Here is an 18,633-nt window from a genome sequence, read left to right on the forward strand (position 1 = left end):
GGCGCGGGGGGTGCGGGGGGGCTGCCGGCCGGTCACCGCGGCGAGAGCGGGCGCCCCCCAGCCGTGCCCGCCCCGGTGCTGCTGCATGGCGCTGCTCAGCCTGCCTTGCAGAGGGAGCTCGAGTCCCGCTCTGCGCCTCGCAGCGCCTCTCACTCCGCCGCACACGCCAGCGCAGCGAGGCGGCGGCCGGCGGGAGCGGGACACGCAGCCGTCCCCGCGGGCAGCGCCCGGCCGGACACCGCGGCAGGACACGGGCGGCGGGCGGAGGGCGCCGGGCGAGCCCCGCGGAGGTGCGAGAAAGGGCGGGGAGCGGTGGCGGGGCGGGAGGGGAGCGGGCCCGGCGGGGAGGGGGAGGGGGGGGAAGGAAGGGACGTGCGGGACGGGAAGGGAAGGGGGGGGCGGCAGGCGCGGCGGGGAGGGGGCGGTAATGGGGCGGTTAATCAGCGCCGGTGGCGCGGTGGAGGAGACAAAGGAAAGAAAATGGAGTCGGGGCCGGCGGGTGGCGGCGGCCGGGGAGGGAAGGAGGGCGGGCGGCCCGGGCGGTGCCGCAGCCCAGCGCCGCGCTGTGGGGAATGGCGGCGGTGGCGGCGGCGGCGGCGCGGGGACGGTAGAGGGAGACAAAGCCCCCCTTGCTGCCCCGGCGGCGGCCGCTGCGGGGCCCCAGCCGCGCCGGAGCCCCATCGTGACACCTAGAGGCCGGAGAACGCGACTGCAAACCCCCCGCCGCCGCCGCTTACCTGCGCCCCGCGCCCCGCCGAGCTCCCTCCGGCCGCCGGGCCCCGCCGCCGCCCCGCGCCGCCCGCGGGCCCCGCGGAGGAGCCGCCGCGCCCCGCACGCCCCGCCGCGGCCGCCGCCGCTTTAAGCGCCCCGGCACCAGCCCCGCGGTTTAATCGCTCCACAGTCGCTTTCGGACACAAAATGGCGGCGGGCGGGGCACAGTGCGCACGCGCCACCCAGCGCGGCTCTGCCGCGGCCGCCGGCCCGAGCGGGGGGGGAGAGAGAGGGCGGGGGGGGCCGGCGCGCGCGGGGAAGCGGCCGCGCGGGGCAGGCTGGGAGCGGCGGGCGGGGCGGGGCGGGGCGAGGGTAGGGGGGAGCGAGGGCGCGAGTCGCGCGCCAACTTCAAACGTGCGGGGCCCGCGGCGTCACCCGGCGCGCGCCTGTGCGTGTGTGCGTCAGCGCGTCACGTGCCACCGAGGGGCGGGCGGCGGCGGGGGGCCGGAGGCAGCGCCCCACCCTCCCCTCAGGGCAACGTGCGCGCCCGGCAGGGCGGCGTGAGGGGAGCTGCTGTGTTAGTGCTGCCCCGAGATTCGGACAACGGCAGGCAGTCCCTGCTCTGCACGCCCCTGCTCAGCTGGAACTTCCCCCTCCATCTCAGCCAAAACTGTCCGCTTCTCCTCATCTAAAACTTCTCCCTGTACCTTATCAAAAGCTGACCCCTTCACCTCTGCAAAACTTTCAAAGCAGGAGGCTGTGCTTCAGCTCCGTGGGAAGAAGCTCCTCAGGAGAATAAGGCCACAGAGAAAGTCCTTCCTCTGTGCTGAGGAGGGATTTGGCCTGGTTGAAAGATCCAAACTTTCCTTAAGCTGGAAGAGGAGTCAATACAGTCATTAATTAATCAGCAGAAAAGTCACAGGAAGTTTTGTAAATACCAACAAGTGACTCGAATTAGGGTATAGAGGGGAAGCCATGCGAGTAGTGGCTGAGGGCACTCGGCTTGTTCAGCCTGGAAAAGAGGATACTGAGAGCAGAGCTCATTGTGGGCTTCAGTTTCTTCTTGAGGGGCAGTGCTGGTGGTGCTCTCTGTGACCAGCGACAGAACCTAAGGGAACAGTGTGGAACAGTGTCACAGGGAGTTAGGCTAGGTATTAGGAAGAGGTTCTTTACCCAGAGGGTGGCCAGGTACTGGAACAGGCTCCCTAGGCACAGCACTAGGCCTGACAGAATTCAAGAAGCATTTGGACATCAGGCATGTGGTGTGATTTTTGGGAATGTCCTGTGCAGGACCAAGATTTGGACTTGATTGTCCTTTCCAACTCAGGAGAACCTAGGATTTTACAATTCTGTGATTTAAGATGGTGCTTGCCTGGTGTTTTTAAGGACCTTGGGCTTGCCAAGCTCATAATTGAGTAGGACAAACCAGCTCCAGTCAGCTTCAGCACAGCAGGAATGGTAGATGTGCTGCCAGGTGTTTAGTAGGGAGCTTCTGGGAAAGTCAGCAAGGTTGATTTCCATCAGAAGTCAGACACCATGGTGTTTTCTGTCCACAACATGTCCCCAAAAGGTGAAAAGAGCCACGGCACCCTTGGTGAGATGCACCAAGATGGTGAATTTATGTGAGAATACACAGGGGCTTGCCTGTCTTTCATTTTCTGCCATTCCCTTAGCTGCTGAATCTTCTGGGTTTAACATATTTTCTCATCTCCAGCAGTGTTGTAGCAGACCCAGAGCTGATTGACAGGCAAGCTGAGGAGAGGAGAATTCTATGAGCTCATGCTGCATCCTCTTGATATTTTCTTACCATAAATCCATGTGAAATGGAGCAAGAGTAATGGGTTAAAATATTAATAGTTTAAAAATCAGATGCAGTGGAAGGAAGCTGCATTTTTTTGTTCGTTTTACTCCCCTCCTCTATCAGTCCCTGGAGGTCAGGAATTCAGAGCAGTCTAAATGTAAAACAAACCCTCAACACAAACCTGTGGTGGTAGAATGAAAGAGTTTTAAGGCTGCTAAATCCATGTTAAAAATCTTTCCTCAAATTTGTTCCTCTTGAGATATCACTGCAGGTTGGAGTAAAAGCTGTTCAACAGCCTAGGCTTTACCACAACCTGCTTAACAAGTGATAAACCCATCAGAAAAACATTAGCATACATTAGCATGTGTAAACTGTGCCCTTAAATCCTGTTATGAATAGTGGTGATGACTTGCTGAGCTGTGTTGTGCTGTGGGGAGAAGGGTCCCACTGCCAGGGGAGTTGGGCTGAGAGTGAGATCAGGCTCTGACCCGGCTTTACGGGTTTCTCCTGTCTAAGCCTAAGCTCTCTCAAGTCCTTGCAAAGCAGCGGAGCACCGTGGGCTGTGTTCTGAGTGCCGATACTCCTTTGGCGGTTGTTGACAACCCAGAACAAGTTTCCTTCTCAGGATCATGACAGTGAGATAAGTCCATTAGCCCAAGTCCATTAGCCCGTTTCAGCGGGGCATTGGCAGCTTGCCGAGGGGGCAGAGGGGATGAGCTGTGTGGATGCAGCCTTGGCTGAAGGAAAAATAAATTATCTGCAAAGCAATGGTAAAAAGTGGCCATTAATTATGAGAGGTGATGGTGTAGCCCACAACTGTGAGCACCAGGGTCTTCACTGCATGGGAGATTTGATTCTGAATTTGAAAGAACCTCACAAGGATCTTTGAGTCCAGTGTTGGACAATCAAAAGCTTTGCTAAAATAAATTTAAAAAAAGCCAAAACACATCCATGGCCTTCCTTTTAGCCACTAGATGAGTTGGTGTAGAAGGAAATTAAGTCAGCACAGTGCAAAGAATCTGCTCAGAACATTTCTGTAGTGTGAGGGTTTTAAAAATCACATACATTCTAAGCTGTCAAGCCATCAATTCTCATGCTGTAATTTTTGGGAGAATGGCGCATCTTTCATCTGTAGCCATGAATCCTGCTTTAAGCTCAAAATTTAGCTCAGGCACGAATCAAAATGGAGAGGAGCAGTAGCTGTGTGTAAAACTGCCTCTTACACTGCTTTAAATACTCACCCAGGGCAGGGTGTAAATGGTTGCTAATGATCCCTCTGCCTTTTGTTTGAGCCATGCTATGGCAAATGGCTGCATCTTTCTTGCAGGAATGTCGGTGCTTAGGAAGCTGAAGGTTTTTCCTGGCAAGCACCTATTCGTAGACTTCTCCTGCCAGAAGTGTCCCGGACCATCCACCAGCGAGCGCTGGGGGTCTGCCCTACTGATCCTGTGTTTCCTCACTTGGAGGCGCTTTTGAGCTGATTCGCAGGGAGTTTAAATCCCCAGCTTCAGTCCTACTGTGAGTGCTCCTGGATATCAATCTATGAGCCTGTCCAAATTAGACACCCAGAGGCAGATGCTCCTTCTAGAAAAGTTGTCTGAGCGAGGCCTTTCCCAGAGACGCCTTGCCCACGAGCAGAATGGGAAGAACTGAAGCCAAGGAGCTCCCGACCACCTTGCTGAGGCCCCAGGTGGGCTCACCCTCCTCATTCCAACTCTGCATTTCCATCACCTTCACAATCCCTCAGGAGTCACCACTCTAAGGCAGCTCTAAGAAAGACTGTAGTCGAGCTTGAGAGCATTGAGTTACATTTTGAAGGCTGTCTGGAGCACCATTTGGTCTCTCTATGAAACAAGGCCCCAGCTGTTGCCCCAGGAGTGGTCCTCGGAGAACAAGCCCATACAGATGTGCCTGACAGCCCTGCAAGGAACACGTCAGTGCTCACGAGGAGGCTGTTGCTTTGCTGTGGTTCAGCTCAGGCTGCTTAGCTGTTCCAATCATCTGTAAGCACCCCAGTGAGTACCTTGGAAACATGATTTCCCACAAGGCTGGAAAAAGGTGGGAGGTCCAACTTTAAGATTGGTCAGACCAGAGAGTCATAAACTACAACCCCCAAAAATTACTTCACATCAAGATTTAAGTGATTCCTAACACAAGGGCTGATTGGAGCTTGTGGTGCCACAAAGTGTCTCCTTGGGGTCATTCTGGCTGGTGACTGCTCTTGGTGTCAAACCCAGGCAGCTGCACCAGCCTGGATGCTGTGCAAGAGGAGGGAATGTTGTGCTGATGATCTTCAGGGGCACCTCAGGCCACTTTCCCGAGACTGGCAGGTAAAAAGCGATACTGCAGAGTACTCCTGAATCCATATGCACCTTTCCAATTAAAATTAAAAAAAAAAAAAAAAGAAAAAAGCAAAAGCAGCAGTAAGCAGGGAGAAGGAACATCTTCCCAAGCCAGAGCACATGGATAATGTAACTGTGACACAGACACCCTCCCACGGGCTGCAGCTCCTACAAGAAAAGCAAGTAGCTGCTGAGCACAAGCACGTCCGTATGGGAGGGGGATGTTTTAAGTGCTGACACAGATTTGGCTGACAAACGTGGTGCTGGCACACTGTCTCCTTTGAAATAACAAATGCTGCCGCAAAACGTGCTCTGCACTGCTGTGTCTGTCCCTGTGTGCTGTGAAAGTGGCTCCCAGGGAGTTCACCCATGAAGCTGAGAGGTCCAAAAATCAAGACCTTTTGTTTGAAGGTTGGTCCTGTGAAAATGGCAGTCCTGCAACAACAGGTGACCTGGTGGTGTCCATAGGGCAGAGGTCTTTGGCAGTGCCAGTGTGGACCCATTCACAGCAAGGGCTTGGGCAATAGATTCCTAAATTAATCTGTTTGAGGGGTTTTTTCCCCACATGTTCTTAAAGCCACATAAATAATGGGATTATTCCTTGCAATTCCAGGAGCATTTTGTCATGGCCTGCAGCTCCCTGCCTACCCTGACAGAGAAGTCTGCTTTCCTGCCCTGATCTCTACAGTCAAAGTGTAGCTTATATTGGAAAGTGGAATTGTGCTGCAGGGAGGGGACAAGGTTTTGGCAGGGCAAGGAGAACACCCAGGTAGGTGAGTGAATTAAATTCATGGCTTTGGCCACTGGGGCACTGGGCTGTTTTTTTCCCAGCAGTTATTGAAAAGGGAAAAGAAACCAAACCAAGTGTGTGAGAGGGCTGGACTCTTGTCTGCAGCTGCATGTGCTAGCTGGGACCTACATCCCTCATCTCTTGCTGCCTAAAGCTGACAGTGTGAGGCAGTGCTTTGGGAAAAGCACTGTGCTTCCCTCCTGGAGCTCATCCAGCCCCCAAAGCAGGTGGAAGAAGGCTAAGGGACAAGTGATACAGCAGCATCCCCTGGTTACCTCCCTGCAGTCCCATCTGCAGATAAAACTGCATCCAAAAATGGTTATGCTGAGGGTCCCAGATGGGACCACATGCACCACAACATGCTACATTCTGCCTGAGCCAGCCCCAAAAAGCTCTGCTACAGTGAGGAAGAAGGAAGTGAAGGCTGTAACCTCTTGGTATGTGCTTAGAAACCCTGGGAAGCACCGATGGATGGCCTTGCTTGGCCTGGGGACTATAGATCCCCAGCTCTGCTGGTGATGGTAGTGCCCTTGCTCTAGCACAGGTGGTTGGCAGGACTGGGGGGATGTCCCTGCCTCTGCTGCCTTTGGGAGCATCTTTGCTCCTCTAAACTATTCCCTTCCCAGGACCATACGGGCCACTAAGATGATTAAGGGATTGGAGCAGCTGTCATGAGAGCTGGAAAAATGAAGGCTTGGGAGGGGGGTTCTTATCCATGTCTATTAATACCTGGAAGGGGGTAAAGAATCACAGAATGGTAAAGTTGGAAGGAACCACTATGGTCATCTGGTCCAACCTCTCTGCTCAAGTATGGTCATCCTAGAGGGCATTGGACAGGATTGTGTCCAGATGATTTTTTCATACTTCCAGTGAGGGAGACTCCACACTGTCTCTGGGCAACCTGTTTGTTTATGTGGTCGCTCACACAGTGAAGTTCTTCTTCATTTTCATGTGGAACTTCATGTGTGCATTAGTTTCTGCCCATTGCCTCTTGTCCTCTTGCTGGGCACCACTGAACAGAGCCTGATCCATCCTCTGGCACCCTCCCTGCAGATACTGACAGACATTGATGAGGTCCCCTCTCAGTCATAACTTCTTGAGGCTAAACAGCTCCAGCTCACTCAGTCTTTCCTTGTAAGAGAGATGTTCCAATTCCTTAATCATCTTTGGAGATCTGTTGGATCTGCTCCAAGAACTCCATGTTTCTCTTGTACTGAGGAGCCCAGAACTGGACACAGCACTCCAGATGTGACCTCACTAGAGCTGGAGGGGCAGGATCAGCTCTCTTGACCTGCTGCCAGTGCTCTTCCTAATGCATCCCAGGATACTAGTGGCTTTCTTGGTCCCCAGGGCACACTGCTGGCTAAGAGACAGCTTCTTGTCCACCAAGACTCCCTGGTGTCCTTCTCTGAAGAGCTGTTTCCCAGCAGCTTAGCCTCCATTAGGTACTGGTGCATGGAGTTATTCTTCCCCAGGTGCACCATCATGGTGGATATTCAGGGATTTAAGCCAGCAGAAGGGCGAGGTATGAGAAGAGGAAGGGAAATAATACAAGCCTAAAAAAAAATCACCAGTGACACCACAGAGACACAGAGAGAGGGGGAGCAGTTCTGGGAGCCCCCAGCCCCACAGTGATTCCATGCAGAGTGGAGGAACAAGGGCCCCAGCAGCCCTTCTTCATGATGCTGGCAAAAATATCCAGGATCCCCCCTTTCTGCCCAGCCCAATCAGGAGATGGCACGAGACCCAACACTCTGCCGTACATTTTGTGGCCTGGTGCCACCTCCTCCTTGGTGGAGCGGAAGGCTCCGTGTCACCAGCCACATTCTGCCAAGGCCACTGAACTCAGGAAATTTAATCAAAGCAGTGAGAACCAAACATGTTATGTGTGTCAGGGAGGTGGCCCCCACCGTGCTGCTGCACCATGCTGTCGCCGCCATCAAGGGCAAAGTTCCTGGGAGAGCCAGAGGAAACAGTGCTTCCTTCCCAGTAAGCTTCCAACAATCCAACAGCTCATTGGTGCTGAGGAGCTGCACAGAAGTGGCACAAAAACCTCCAAAAAACCTCCAGCCTCAGGAAAGGTGGTGAGGGATGGGCAGCAAGAGAGGTCATGGAGAGCAGCCTCCCTCCCAACCCAGTGGTGTGTCCCTCACAGAGTAAGGTGGGGACAGCGGATATCCTGGGACAAGGCACAGCCGGTGAGGCAGAGCAGCTCACAGGGTGGTTTAGCATTCCCTGTCACACCCATCCGGTGTGGGGACATTTGTGAACATAGTCTGGCCACCACAGCAGCTGCAATCTGCTTCCAGTGCTGGACATGGGTCCTTACTGGTCCAAACTGGAAGTCAGGGCATAGATAACCAACAGCAGCTGGAGTTGGGGAACATGTGGGTTTACACACATACACACTCCTACATACACACACGGCTGTTTCCATTCCTGGGACTGCCCTAGTTTCGGTGGCCCTCATCTTGTGCGATACATCCCATGCCCAGCAGCCAAATTTTGGCAACATTTGGCTAAATTGCAGGGCCAAAAATCACAATTATTTCCCATGACATCCTCTGTCACCCTCCAGGCAGCTATGCTGACACACAAGTTGCCCTGTCCCAGGGCACTGGGGCCAAAGAAACACCCTTACAGCAACACCGACACTCTTTAAAGGTTTTTATTTCTGCTTTAAAATCAAAATTAGTCACTCTCTGTAATTACATTATATATAGATTTATAGAGACATTATAGAAAAGAATTTTTTGCTTTTGTTTTTCTGCAAAAATCTGTAAATAAAAAATAAAATAAAACAAAACAAACAAAAAAAAAAGGTGGCAGCTTCTGTCCATCCGTCTGTCCGTCCCTCTATCGCTCCTCCTGCCCCTGCCCTCCACAGCACCTCCCAACAGGCCAGGAAAGGCTCTGGGCTGAGGCCACATCTCACTACATTCCCTACAGCCACAAGCCAGGGAGGGACAGGAGCATGTGGAGCTGGAAAGAAGAAACGCCAGCAGAATATATTAATATCTCATATTTCATTTTATTTAAGTCCTGGGGACTCCAGGTGGCAGAGGGCAGCAGTCCCCATGGCCCTGGCAGCTCCTGGAAAGAAACAGCGAGGTTTCCAAAGTGCAGGTCCTTCCGGGACAGGGCGCATGCCCTCGAGCAAGAGGAAGGCAAGAGGAGGCAGAGAAATCCGGTGCCTCTTCCCGCCACCCCGGTCCTGGCAGCTGTAGTGGACGAGGGGGGCAGGAAGGGTGGGCTCCCTGGGTACTTTAAATAGCGATCAGAGGGTGGGATGTGCAGCGAGCCCCCTGCCCAGTGGTGCAGAGGTGGCACCCGTGGGGCCGGTGGCGGGGACAGGGAAGCGGTGCTCCGTAAGGCAGTGTGCGGCCGTGGCGAGCTGCCGGCAGGCGGGGTAATACTGTGGTGTGCTGCCGAGAGCAGGAGCTGCCGGGTCCCCAGCCCGTGCAAGCCCGGGTGGCCCAGCAGTGCCTTTTTGCCCTCAGGGATGCAGGTGGGTGTGCGTGGGTCTCAGAAAGCTGTACTGGCCATGCTGGCTGGTGCAAAGATGCGCGGGAGGCTATCCAGGGTCTCCTCCAGTCGCCGGTGAGCTGATTTACCATCTTCCCCTGCAAGTACACGCCATGGTCAGTGATACAAACTGCACAAGTTCTGCAAATCTACAAGTTCTGCCCATCCCTGGCCTGTCCAGGGAAACATGCCTAACAACTGGTAGAGCTGAGCCTGCGTGCTATGGCCACAGCATGGAAACCTCTCTTGCTCTCTATAGTGTACCCAGGGCATGTCCCAGCTGGGATCTGGATCAAAAACTCCCCAGAGCTCCTGATTCAGAGGCTGCAAATCCTGTTCTCAGCTGCCCACGTAGGGCAGGGATAACTCGTGTTTGGGCTGCAGGAGTGTTGGCTTGTGGAGAGCCCCACTTGGGGCCAAGGTACCAGTGCTCAGGGCTGTGCCAGCTCCGATGGCTCCAACAGCTGTGCACATCTGCATGCACTGGCATGGGGGTGGCAAGGGCTCCCCCAGAACCCCCAGGCACACACAGGGATGCACACATCCATGCTACAGGCTCACTCTGAGCTCTTTGCCTGCAAATCTGCCCGCAGCGGCCATCCCCAGCAAGAGATGGTGACATGGACAATCTGCTGGGACACAGGACACAAGGCATCTACATGTGTCAGGGTGCCAGTGGGATGTGCACTATCAACAACCAAGACACACAGACTCCAAAACTTGACATGGCTGACAGGCTCTAAGACAGAGACATTCGTGAGCAAAGCGGCCGGAGCAGGGACAAGGGGTACAAGGACAGCTCACGTGTCCCAACCTGTGCAGCAGCTGCCGCGATCTGGAGGCCTAGAAACACACTCAGATGGTTCTCTCAGGGCCATCTAGCAAATAATAAATAACAACCAGGCTTAGTGCTGTAACTACAGGATGCCTGGCCTTCGCTGCCAGCTTGCTCTTGCCTGGCAGAGCTCGGGGCATGGTGAACCAGAGTGCGTGGGGTAGCCATGAAGCCCCATCTCCCGTGGGCACTGCTGGCACCAGGAGATGCCACTTGGGACGCTGTGGGTGGGGAGCAAGCAGAGATCAGCAGCAGGACACTCACCACACAGCATCAGGCTCTGCTTGGCTGCCTCCCGCACAGGCTCTTTGTCGGTTTGGCACAGGTAAACCAGCTGCTCGATGCTCTCCTTGGCCTGCAGGAGAAGGGACAAGGAGATGAGTTTTGGCTATCAGGGCTGGAGCAGGAACACAGTCAGATGGGGAAGGTAGCACAGGGCGCTGCAGCCCCATGGTGCAGAAAAGCCCCTCATCCTCTTTCTTTTCCTTCTCATTTTCCTTCTTTCTCTGCCCCTGCCTGCTGCTACAGCACATTTGAGGCATCCCCAGCTCTTCTCTCCCAGGAACAGAAGGCTGTGCAGGTGTGTCCAGAGTCACTGACCACATTAGTTTCCTCTTCACCTGGAACATGCAGCCCTGCTGCCTCCTCCCCACATCCCTCACCTTCAAGCAGCCCAGCGCCGCACACCCTGCCACACGTGTCTGCACCTCCTCATCCTCCAGCTGCTCCAGGAAGCACACGAGGGCCTGGGGGAGATGGAGGAGTCAGTGCCACCACCTGTAGCAGAGCAGGGGCAGCACCCCAGGGGCTGTGACACCAGCCCACATCATCCCTGGCTTGCCCAGCACGTACCCGTTGGCGGAAGCGGGGGTTTTCTGCCAGGCTGCGAAGCTGGGCTGACACGGCGCTCACCACTTTGCTGTTGCCCTCCACGAGGAGTAGGCTCAGTGCCTTCAGTCCCTCCTTCTTCAGACGGCCCTCAGGCATGCGCTTCAGGGCACGCAGCACCACATCCTGGTCATCTGAGTTGAGGTTCTGTGCCAGCAGCGCTGTGGGAAGCCATCCAAGGTGTGGGGAGTCACATGGCACTGCCCCCACACCCCTGCCACCCATCCCCAGGCACCTTGGACCCGTGCTGGGCAGAGGGGGCCCCACACAAGGTGCCAATGCATGGAATTGCTCCACAAGACACTGGGGACCTACAGCAAGGATATGGGAAGGCATCATGGGACTGGGCTGCACTCTGGATCAGACGGACTTGCCCACCCCAAGGATGGCTGAGGCTCTGGGTGATGTCTCAGAATAGTCATGGCACTGCTGCAGGATGATCAATCACTATGGTGATTCTCTGGCACCCCATCCCAGGACTTAAGGAGGGTGGGAGGACACCCACCTTCCTCTGCCAGCTCCATCATGTAGGTGTCAAGCACCAGGGCACCGAGTGACTCAAAGTGGCTCCAGTACTGGAAGATGGTGACCTGCTCGCTCTGGGCGCTGCCAGGCCGCCGTGGCAGGCGCCGATTCAGCACATCCTCCACCAGTTTCACACACACTGTGGGAAAGAATCAGGATCACAGCCTGCAGCAGCCATGGTGCCCCTCTGTGGAGCTCCTGGCTCCCATACCCTCCCACTTATAGTCACTGAGTGAGGCTAGCAACTCTCTGAGTACCCCTGGGAACCCACTCACCAGCATCAGCCAAACCAGAGTGCTGCTCGCTGATGAGAGCTGCATACTGGGCACTGAGCACCTGCAGGAACCGCTCCACGGGGCAGGTGTAGACGTTGGGCGCTTCCACACAGAGGTCCCAAAGGGGCAGCACGCCCTCCTTCCGTGTCGAGAACTGCACCACTGTGGAGACAGGCATTGTCAGACATCCCCAAGGACATGGCAGCAGGTGGGTGACTCCTGCCCTCTGTCTGGCATGGTCTCTCGATGCCCAGCAATGCCCACGAGGGGACACAGGCTTCACACAGCCTCCAGGCTGGCACAGAGGGCGCCCTCAGCTGTGTTTCATTACCATCAGCGGCCGAGCTGGCTGCTCCTGCGCGCTCCTCTGTCAGCTGGCACACAATCTCCAGCACCTGCGACTCCCGCAGCAGCCTGTCCAGAGCATACATCTCCTGGCACCGCAGGGGCCCGAAGGTGCCCAGTTTCTGCAAGGCACAGACAAACCAGGGACACATGGAGCTCACTGCCCACATCACAGCTTCCAGGCTGCAGCAAGACCCCCTTCAAGGGGATACATACAGCCCACCCCAGGGTGTCCCCTGCTGCCATATCCCACCCTGGTCCTTACCAGCAGCAGGCGGTTACAGTTGTTGAGGTGAAGCACCAGAGCCTTATCCAGGAACTCATTGCCAGTGCTCATGGGGTCAGTGCTGGCCTCAGAACCACTGCACATTCCGGTGTCATCTGCCCCCATCTCACTAGCGCTGGGGGCCCTGGTGCTGCGCAGGGTTCTGCCAGCCCTCCTGCAAGCCAGGGAGAGATCAAGGTGGTGGATCAGCACAGGACACCTGGACCTTACCCACCCACAGGGCAGAGAACAAGTCCCAGGGGCACAGGGACTGCCTCCAGTCCACCCCTTATGGAGAGCTGCAGGGTGACACTGTGCCACCAGAAGGATGATGTACTGCTGGTTCTTGACCAGGACCTTCCCTAAGCTGTGATGAACAGGTCTAAATATGCTTGGACACCCTTGAACATCCCCCATTCCAACTGCCCCAAGGCCATCTCCTGCCCTGTGCCCCATGCCACAAGCCCCACTGTGCACCTCTCATCTTGGAGAGGATCCTCCTCAGAGCCCTCTGAGTCCTCCATGTCAGAGGAGTTGAGGAAGCTGAAGCTCTCCAGTGCGTGCTCCACTGTCAGGCTGATGCTGGAGGCCCGGCTGAGGAAGACGCCTTGCTTCTGCTGTGGAGGAAGGCATGGTGGAGTTGAATCCTGGCTCACCAGCCAAGACAGCCCCGCCATCCACATTACCAGGCTGTGCCATCACAGATCCCCCATCCCCACTGCCCCTGGGCACTGCCAGCAGGAATGGTCTTGTCTCCATTGGCTCTGAGCACTGCCACCATGGCACCCTGTCCCCATCATCCCCAGGCACTGCCTGCCAGGATGACCCTGTCACCCTCACCCCATGACACAGCTGGGAGCCCCTCACCAGCAGCATCTCCTCCAGACGTTTGAGCTCCCGTTCGAGGGGCTGCAGCTCTGGGAACTGTCCTCGATAGTCGTCCAGAGCTGAGCCCAGGAGGGCGATTGCCTCCTCCAGACCTGAATCCACCATCTTCCCCCGTGGCACCTCAGGGATGCTGGTGGGCAGTGGTGGGGCTGGGATGGGCCTCTCTTCTGCAGAGGCTTGTGCCAGTGCTGTGGGGATCCTGGTGCCACAGTCACTCTGTGCTGGCACCTGGCTCTGCACTGGCTCTGCACTGCCAGCCTCCTCTTCGCAGGAGGTGGCCCATGCCACAGAGGCACGAGGCTTGGCATCAGTGGCCCTGTCCTGCCCTGCCACAGCAGCTGCCACCGCAGCACCAGGGAGAGGATGTGCATCTCGCTCGCCCATCCCTGTGTCCTCCGTGCTGGGCGCAGGCTCCCAAGAGCTCTCCACAGTCTTGACCTCCATTGTGGCATCCACACTGGCCTCGCTGATGTGGCTCAGAGTCCGGGAGTAGGGCACGTGCCCGTTGGCCACTGTCTCCTTCTTACGGCTGCTTGTCTCCTCCGGCTGGCTCCTGGCAGAGGGGACACTGCTGCCACTGGCCCCAAGCATGGCGTCAGCCTCCTCTGGCTGCTGGGAGAAGGAGATCTCAATGGCGGGAGCGGAGGCCTGCACCTCAGGCTGCACGATGGGCTTGTGTGTGGCATGGCGGGCACTGCTGGACAGCTGGGGGCTGGAGGAGTCGTCTGAGGACTCAGAGGAGATGGACCAGGCTGTGCCATTCTCCAGCTCCTCTTGGCGTCGCAGCATGTTCTGGAGAGGGAGAGAACGGTGTCAACTGAGACCCTTCTCCTGCTGCCCCATGTCCTCCAGTTGTCTGTGTGTCAAGCAGGGGCAGGATCAACCTGAGCTCGAGGACACCGAGGCTGCCATGGCTCTGCTGACACAGCAGGATGGTCAGCAAACACCTGGCAGATTCCAGCTCTACATCCCACCCAATGCCAACAGGCAATCCAGCTCCCCATGAACAGCCCCATATGTCCTGGAGCCATGGGGTGCCAGCAGTCCCCTAGCACAGTGGGATGCAAAACATGGAGCTAAGGACACCAACCACCACGGCTGCAAGGACAGCATCAGCTCCAGCACTGGCTGGTGGGGACAGCACTGGCCACGATGCCACACCAATTCCATGTTAGTCACACCAGCACCATGACAGCATAACACCAGTGCCATACCAGCACCATCTCACCAGCACCATCACCAGTACCACACCAATGCCACCAGCACGGGGACACGGAGAAGCTGCCTACTCACTAGTGCCCAGCTCTTGCATGGGGGTGAACCCAGGCTCCCCTAGCTTGGGGACTAGCTCTGCAGGATCAGCCAGACCCAGCCTGGCAGAATCAGGCCTTCAGGCATCAGCAAGGGATAGTGAGTAGGAGACAAGGAGTGGCTACAGCTACTGCGGGATGGCCACAGCGCTGGGCTAAGCTACTGGCCTGCTCCAGCCCCGCACTTACGCGGCCCTGCTGCGGCCATCTCCCGAGCTCGGCCGAGGAGACATCGCCGCAGGAGCAGCTCTGAGACAGCTTCTCGAAGAGTGTCTCCCGAAAGATGTCCAGCAAGGACCAACCACGCTTGTCAGCTGCCCGCTCCGGGCTCTTGGGCAGAGAGAAGAGGAGCTGTGAATGTGGGAGGGAGGAGCAGGTGCCGGTACTGGGGAGTCCTGGTGGGAGGGCTGGAGAGGAAGGAGCTGCCTACCCATCCCTGAGCTGTGCCACACTCTGAGACGTTGCCTAGGCATATCCCTGTGTGGACCCCTCCACTGGCCATGTCTCCTGAGCAGCCCTGCCTGGTGCACACTTACATAGAATGCCTGTTCCCGCAGGGACGGCGTGTCAGGCGGACTCTGGTTGTAGGTGGAGAACCTCTTGTTCACCGTGGAAGCCTTGTTGACAGTGCTGGCTGCTGAGGGCTGGTCGTCCTTGTCGAAAGGGCTGGGGAGGACAGCAGGGAGGTGAGGGGTATGCACCAGCCCAGGGGGTCTCAAGACACCAGGACTCCCTCCAGACCAGCTCTGGCTTTCTTTTTAACAGCCCAGTTTTGGGATGGGAGACAGCCTGGGGCAGGTCATCTCTTGCTGGGCATTCCCTGCACTGCCATCTGCCACCAGCAATGCCTGCTAAGGTACTCACTTCCAGGTCACCTCCAGGCTGAGTTTGAGGGTGCCCAGGTCATTGATATCCACAGCCACTACCTGGGGCAGAGCCGCAAAGAGGTCCTTGGTCTCACAGGACACATTGCCCACCACAACGTGGTTGGCCAGGCTCTTTAGCTCCGTTACCTGAAGGAGGAAAGGAAGGAGAGGAGGAAATGAAACCATGGTCCAGTGAGGGTGATGTTTAGGTGAGGTGCTGGAAGGAAGCCCTGCAAAGTGGTGGAATCACCATCCCTCAAAATGTTCAAACAACATGTGGATGTGGCACTTGGGGACACAGTTTAATGGTGGGATTGGCAGATCTGAGTTAACAGTTGGACTTGATGATCATAGAGGTATTTTCTGACCTAAATGACTCTATGATGCAGGGGCATAGCTGACCCAGCCCATCCCTGTCCTTTTAAGCACTATACCTTGATGGAGAGGAACTCAGTGACGAGGGGCAAGAAAACCATTTCCTCGCTGTCCCACACCTGCTTGCTGTTCACCTCGATGCGCCCTCGCAGCTTCCACCGCTGCCGTCCATACTTCATGAAGATCTGGGGATACAGAGATATGGGTATGGGGGAGACACAACCCCACGGTGATGGGTGCTTTCTGTATGTCCCTAGGCATGGCCATGGACCCATGCCACCCGCCATCACCCTGCAACATGCCCTCCACGCCAGCACCCACCTACACCCCTGAGACACCCCAAGGACAATAGGGAAGAGGAAGAGCAGAACCCAACCCATACGGTCCCACCAACCTCATACTGGTCACCAGCACAAAGCCGGGCAAAGCCTGCCAGTCCTGCAAGAGAAGGCAGAGGGGCATCAGCAGGCAGCAGGCAGGCAGGCAGGCAGCAGGATGGGGATGGAGCAGGACATGGTACCTTTCATCCGGACATGGAACTCGCCCAGCTGGCTCTCCAGCTCATTCTCCAACAGACACATGTTCTGGGAACAGACGGATGGACAGGACCCATGAGCAGCCATCCATGGACTCAGCACTCTGCCAGCCCACCCCAGCCAGCTGCCTCACCTCTGTGTACTCCTTGTAGCCCTTGCTGGCCTCAGCCAGGCTCTCGCGTGCCTCCCGGCTGCCTGGCGAGCCTGTGCTGTAAGCCTTGACCATGTTGTGGGCTCCATCACGGAGCCGCCGCTGGATGCAGTAAGCCTCATACAGCTCATCTATCTGTAAGGACAGGCCCCAGCTGCGGTGAGGAGCAGGGCTGGGGACAGCACGGCCACCCCAGCACTGCCACAGCTCTCACCTTGCTGGCATGAAACTCCAGGCGACGCAGGAACCGCTCGATTGACTTCACTTGCTGGAAAAGCAGAGGAGATGGTGTGAGAGGCAGTGCAGCCCCTCCGTGGAGGAGTCACAGGTCAGGATGTGGCTTCTGCATCCCCTGCGCTGAGGCTGGGGTGGGTCCTGCCTGGGAGCTGCAGGGTGGCAGCCAGTGGGAAGCACCCATGTGCTGCAGCCTCCTCCAGACTCCCATGCACCAGAAGGTCCTCCAGGAGCCAAGCCAGGCTCCAGGATGCCTTTTTTTCCCAGCCTGTGAGCTAACCCAATCCCTGCACTCACTAACAACAGCTTCTGTTTGCCTGAAATGGGTTACAAGATCATCTCTGCTTTATCCCCTGCCCACCTGGACCACCCTGCCTGCAGAGCCCAAATCCCTCTCCTTCCCAGGGGACAAGGCAGCAGGGCAGTGCTAGCAGAGCGGGGCTGGCAGTGGCACATCCCAGGCACAAGGAAGGGGAATACAGGGGGACGAGACACTGATCCCGCTTACCTTATCCAGATCGTAGAGAAAGCCCTGGAGGAAAGATGAGAGGGATAAGACGTAGCACAAAGCCAGCTCTGCCCACCCAAAGAAGACCCAGCACACGGCACCCACCACCCATAGCATGGCAGTGGGACATGCAGCACCCAGCCAGGGCTGGAGCGTGCATGACAGAGGCATGAGAGCCCAAACACCAGAGCCTGGGCTGGCCCCTACAACGCCACAGAAACAGGCTCTGTCCCAGGCACAGATGGACCACAAGTTGTCCCAGCTGTGCCCATGACCCCAGCTGTCTATCCAAAGCACCACCATTCCCCATAAGGCTCTTCCCAAGCGGCACTCACCAGGCGTGAATTCCTCTTGGACTCACGGATCTGTGTGCTGAGCTTCTCCAGTTCCAGCTGGTGCACCTCCAGGTAGGCTCTGGGGGCAACCACATCATGGGGGTCAGGTTGGGATGGCTGTGTCCAGGGCTCCTGCTCCCCACAGCCCACACCAACACAGCACATGTGGCAACACATCCCCACTCCCTATTCCAGCACACAGCTGTGGAAATCCATATATGCCTCTACATAAGATGTGGTGGGGTGTGGGATCCCATACAATCTGAGACCCCGAGGCAACATGCCCAAGAGACGTGGCATGTCCCTGCCTGGTGGGAGCAGAGAGCTGCCAACCCCAAGCCATGTCACAAGCTGTCCCCATGCCCATCAGGAGCTCCCTGCCTCCACCCACCCAGCACTTACGTCAGGCCCTTCTTCAGAGCTTCGTACACCTCGTCCAGGCGGTTGGGCTGAGGCACCTTGGGTGGTGGGGATTTGTGGGACATTGAGAACATCCTACTGACCCTGGAGCCAGTCTTGCGGGAGACAGTGGGGGTGAAAGGTGAGAGATTCCTGGGGAGAGAGGCTGGGATCAGCACACAGCACCAGGGTCCTTCTGGGTGCCCCAGCCAGCCAGGCACTCTGTCTCAAGACAAGGGTGATCACTGGGAACTGCCTGCCCCTCCCAGGACTCCCTGGCCACCATTCTAAGCATCCAGGCAGGGCTGGAAGACACACAGCCACAAGACTGGGCAGCGCTGCCTGCACCACGTGCCTGCAGCCCCCTGGCAATGCACTTAGCTGCCCCAAAGCCATGGGAAAGACAAGGAGAAACCCACAAAAGTGAAGATGGAGAAGAGCAGGAAGGCAACACTGTCCCAGTGGGGTCCAAGAGTTTGGCCTTGGTGTAGCCTCTGCAGAGGTGGGGGGGTCCCTCGTGCCAGCTGGGGGAAGACAAGGCAAAGAAAGATGGCACCAGTTGGAGTCAAGCTGAATTCCTGGAGGGTACCTGGGGACATCTCCAGCCCTGGTTGCCCTCTAAGGGGGCCATGCCTGGCTCCATCGCCAAGACCCCAGTCTAGCACGGAAGCATCCTTGGGGCCGGCAGCCCTGTCACCTCATCACCCAGCACAGCAACATGGGGCAGGG

At 56.8% G+C, this 18,633-nt stretch overlaps 2 protein-coding genes across 12 annotated transcripts in view; both read right to left on the reverse strand.

Annotated features, from left to right (window-relative positions):
* The window catches only part of CTCF (CCCTC-binding factor), a 34,631-nt gene extending 33,745 nt beyond the window's left edge, over positions 1 to 886 (reverse strand). For 2 of the 7 annotated variants that reach the window (XM_058846003.1, XM_058845995.1), the window contains exon 1: positions 738 to 752. The gene's annotated coding sequence lies outside the window, so the exon portion shown is untranslated. Of the gene's footprint in view, positions 1 to 737 lie in introns of all 7 variants that reach the window. The other 5 variants (XM_058846006.1, XM_058846004.1, XM_058845997.1 and 2 more) reach the window with 5 other exon arrangements.
* A 7,412-nt stretch (positions 887 to 8,298) lies between these two features.
* RIPOR1 (RHO family interacting cell polarization regulator 1) overlaps positions 8,299 to 18,633 on the reverse strand; it is a 31,620-nt gene continuing 21,285 nt past the window's right edge. For 4 of the 5 annotated variants that reach the window (XM_058845994.1, XM_058845990.1, XM_058845993.1 and 1 more), the window contains 20 exons: positions 17,908 to 18,057; positions 17,506 to 17,584; positions 17,171 to 17,194; positions 16,643 to 16,696; positions 16,411 to 16,563; positions 16,262 to 16,325; positions 16,136 to 16,179; positions 15,801 to 15,926; positions 15,365 to 15,513; positions 15,037 to 15,166; positions 13,170 to 13,982; positions 12,780 to 12,919; positions 12,303 to 12,477; positions 12,024 to 12,159; positions 11,693 to 11,854; positions 11,398 to 11,556; positions 10,857 to 11,053; positions 10,667 to 10,750; positions 10,269 to 10,359; positions 8,299 to 9,267 (listed from right to left, as the gene is read on the reverse strand). In XM_058845994.1, coding sequence (XP_058701977.1) covers positions 9,170 to 9,267; positions 10,269 to 10,359; positions 10,667 to 10,750; positions 10,857 to 11,053; positions 11,398 to 11,556; positions 11,693 to 11,854; positions 12,024 to 12,159; positions 12,303 to 12,477; positions 12,780 to 12,919; positions 13,170 to 13,982; positions 15,037 to 15,166; positions 15,365 to 15,513; positions 15,801 to 15,926; positions 16,136 to 16,179; positions 16,262 to 16,325; positions 16,411 to 16,563; positions 16,643 to 16,696; positions 17,171 to 17,194; positions 17,506 to 17,584; positions 17,908 to 18,057 — 3,028 coding nt within the window. In that variant the 3' untranslated portion in view covers positions 8,299 to 9,169. Of the gene's footprint in view, positions 9,268 to 9,983; positions 10,048 to 10,268; positions 10,360 to 10,666; positions 10,751 to 10,856; positions 11,054 to 11,397; positions 11,557 to 11,692; positions 11,855 to 12,023; positions 12,160 to 12,302; positions 12,478 to 12,779; positions 12,920 to 13,169; positions 13,983 to 15,036; positions 15,167 to 15,364; positions 15,514 to 15,800; positions 15,927 to 16,135; positions 16,180 to 16,261; positions 16,326 to 16,410; positions 16,564 to 16,642; positions 16,697 to 17,170; positions 17,195 to 17,505; positions 17,585 to 17,907; positions 18,058 to 18,633 lie in introns of all 5 variants that reach the window. The other variant, XM_058845991.1, reaches the window with a different exon arrangement.

Source organism: Poecile atricapillus, chromosome 10 (genome assembly GCF_030490865.1).
Source record: "Poecile atricapillus isolate bPoeAtr1 chromosome 10, bPoeAtr1.hap1, whole genome shotgun sequence".
NCBI classification, from domain to species: domain Eukaryota; kingdom Metazoa; phylum Chordata; class Aves; order Passeriformes; family Paridae; genus Poecile; species Poecile atricapillus.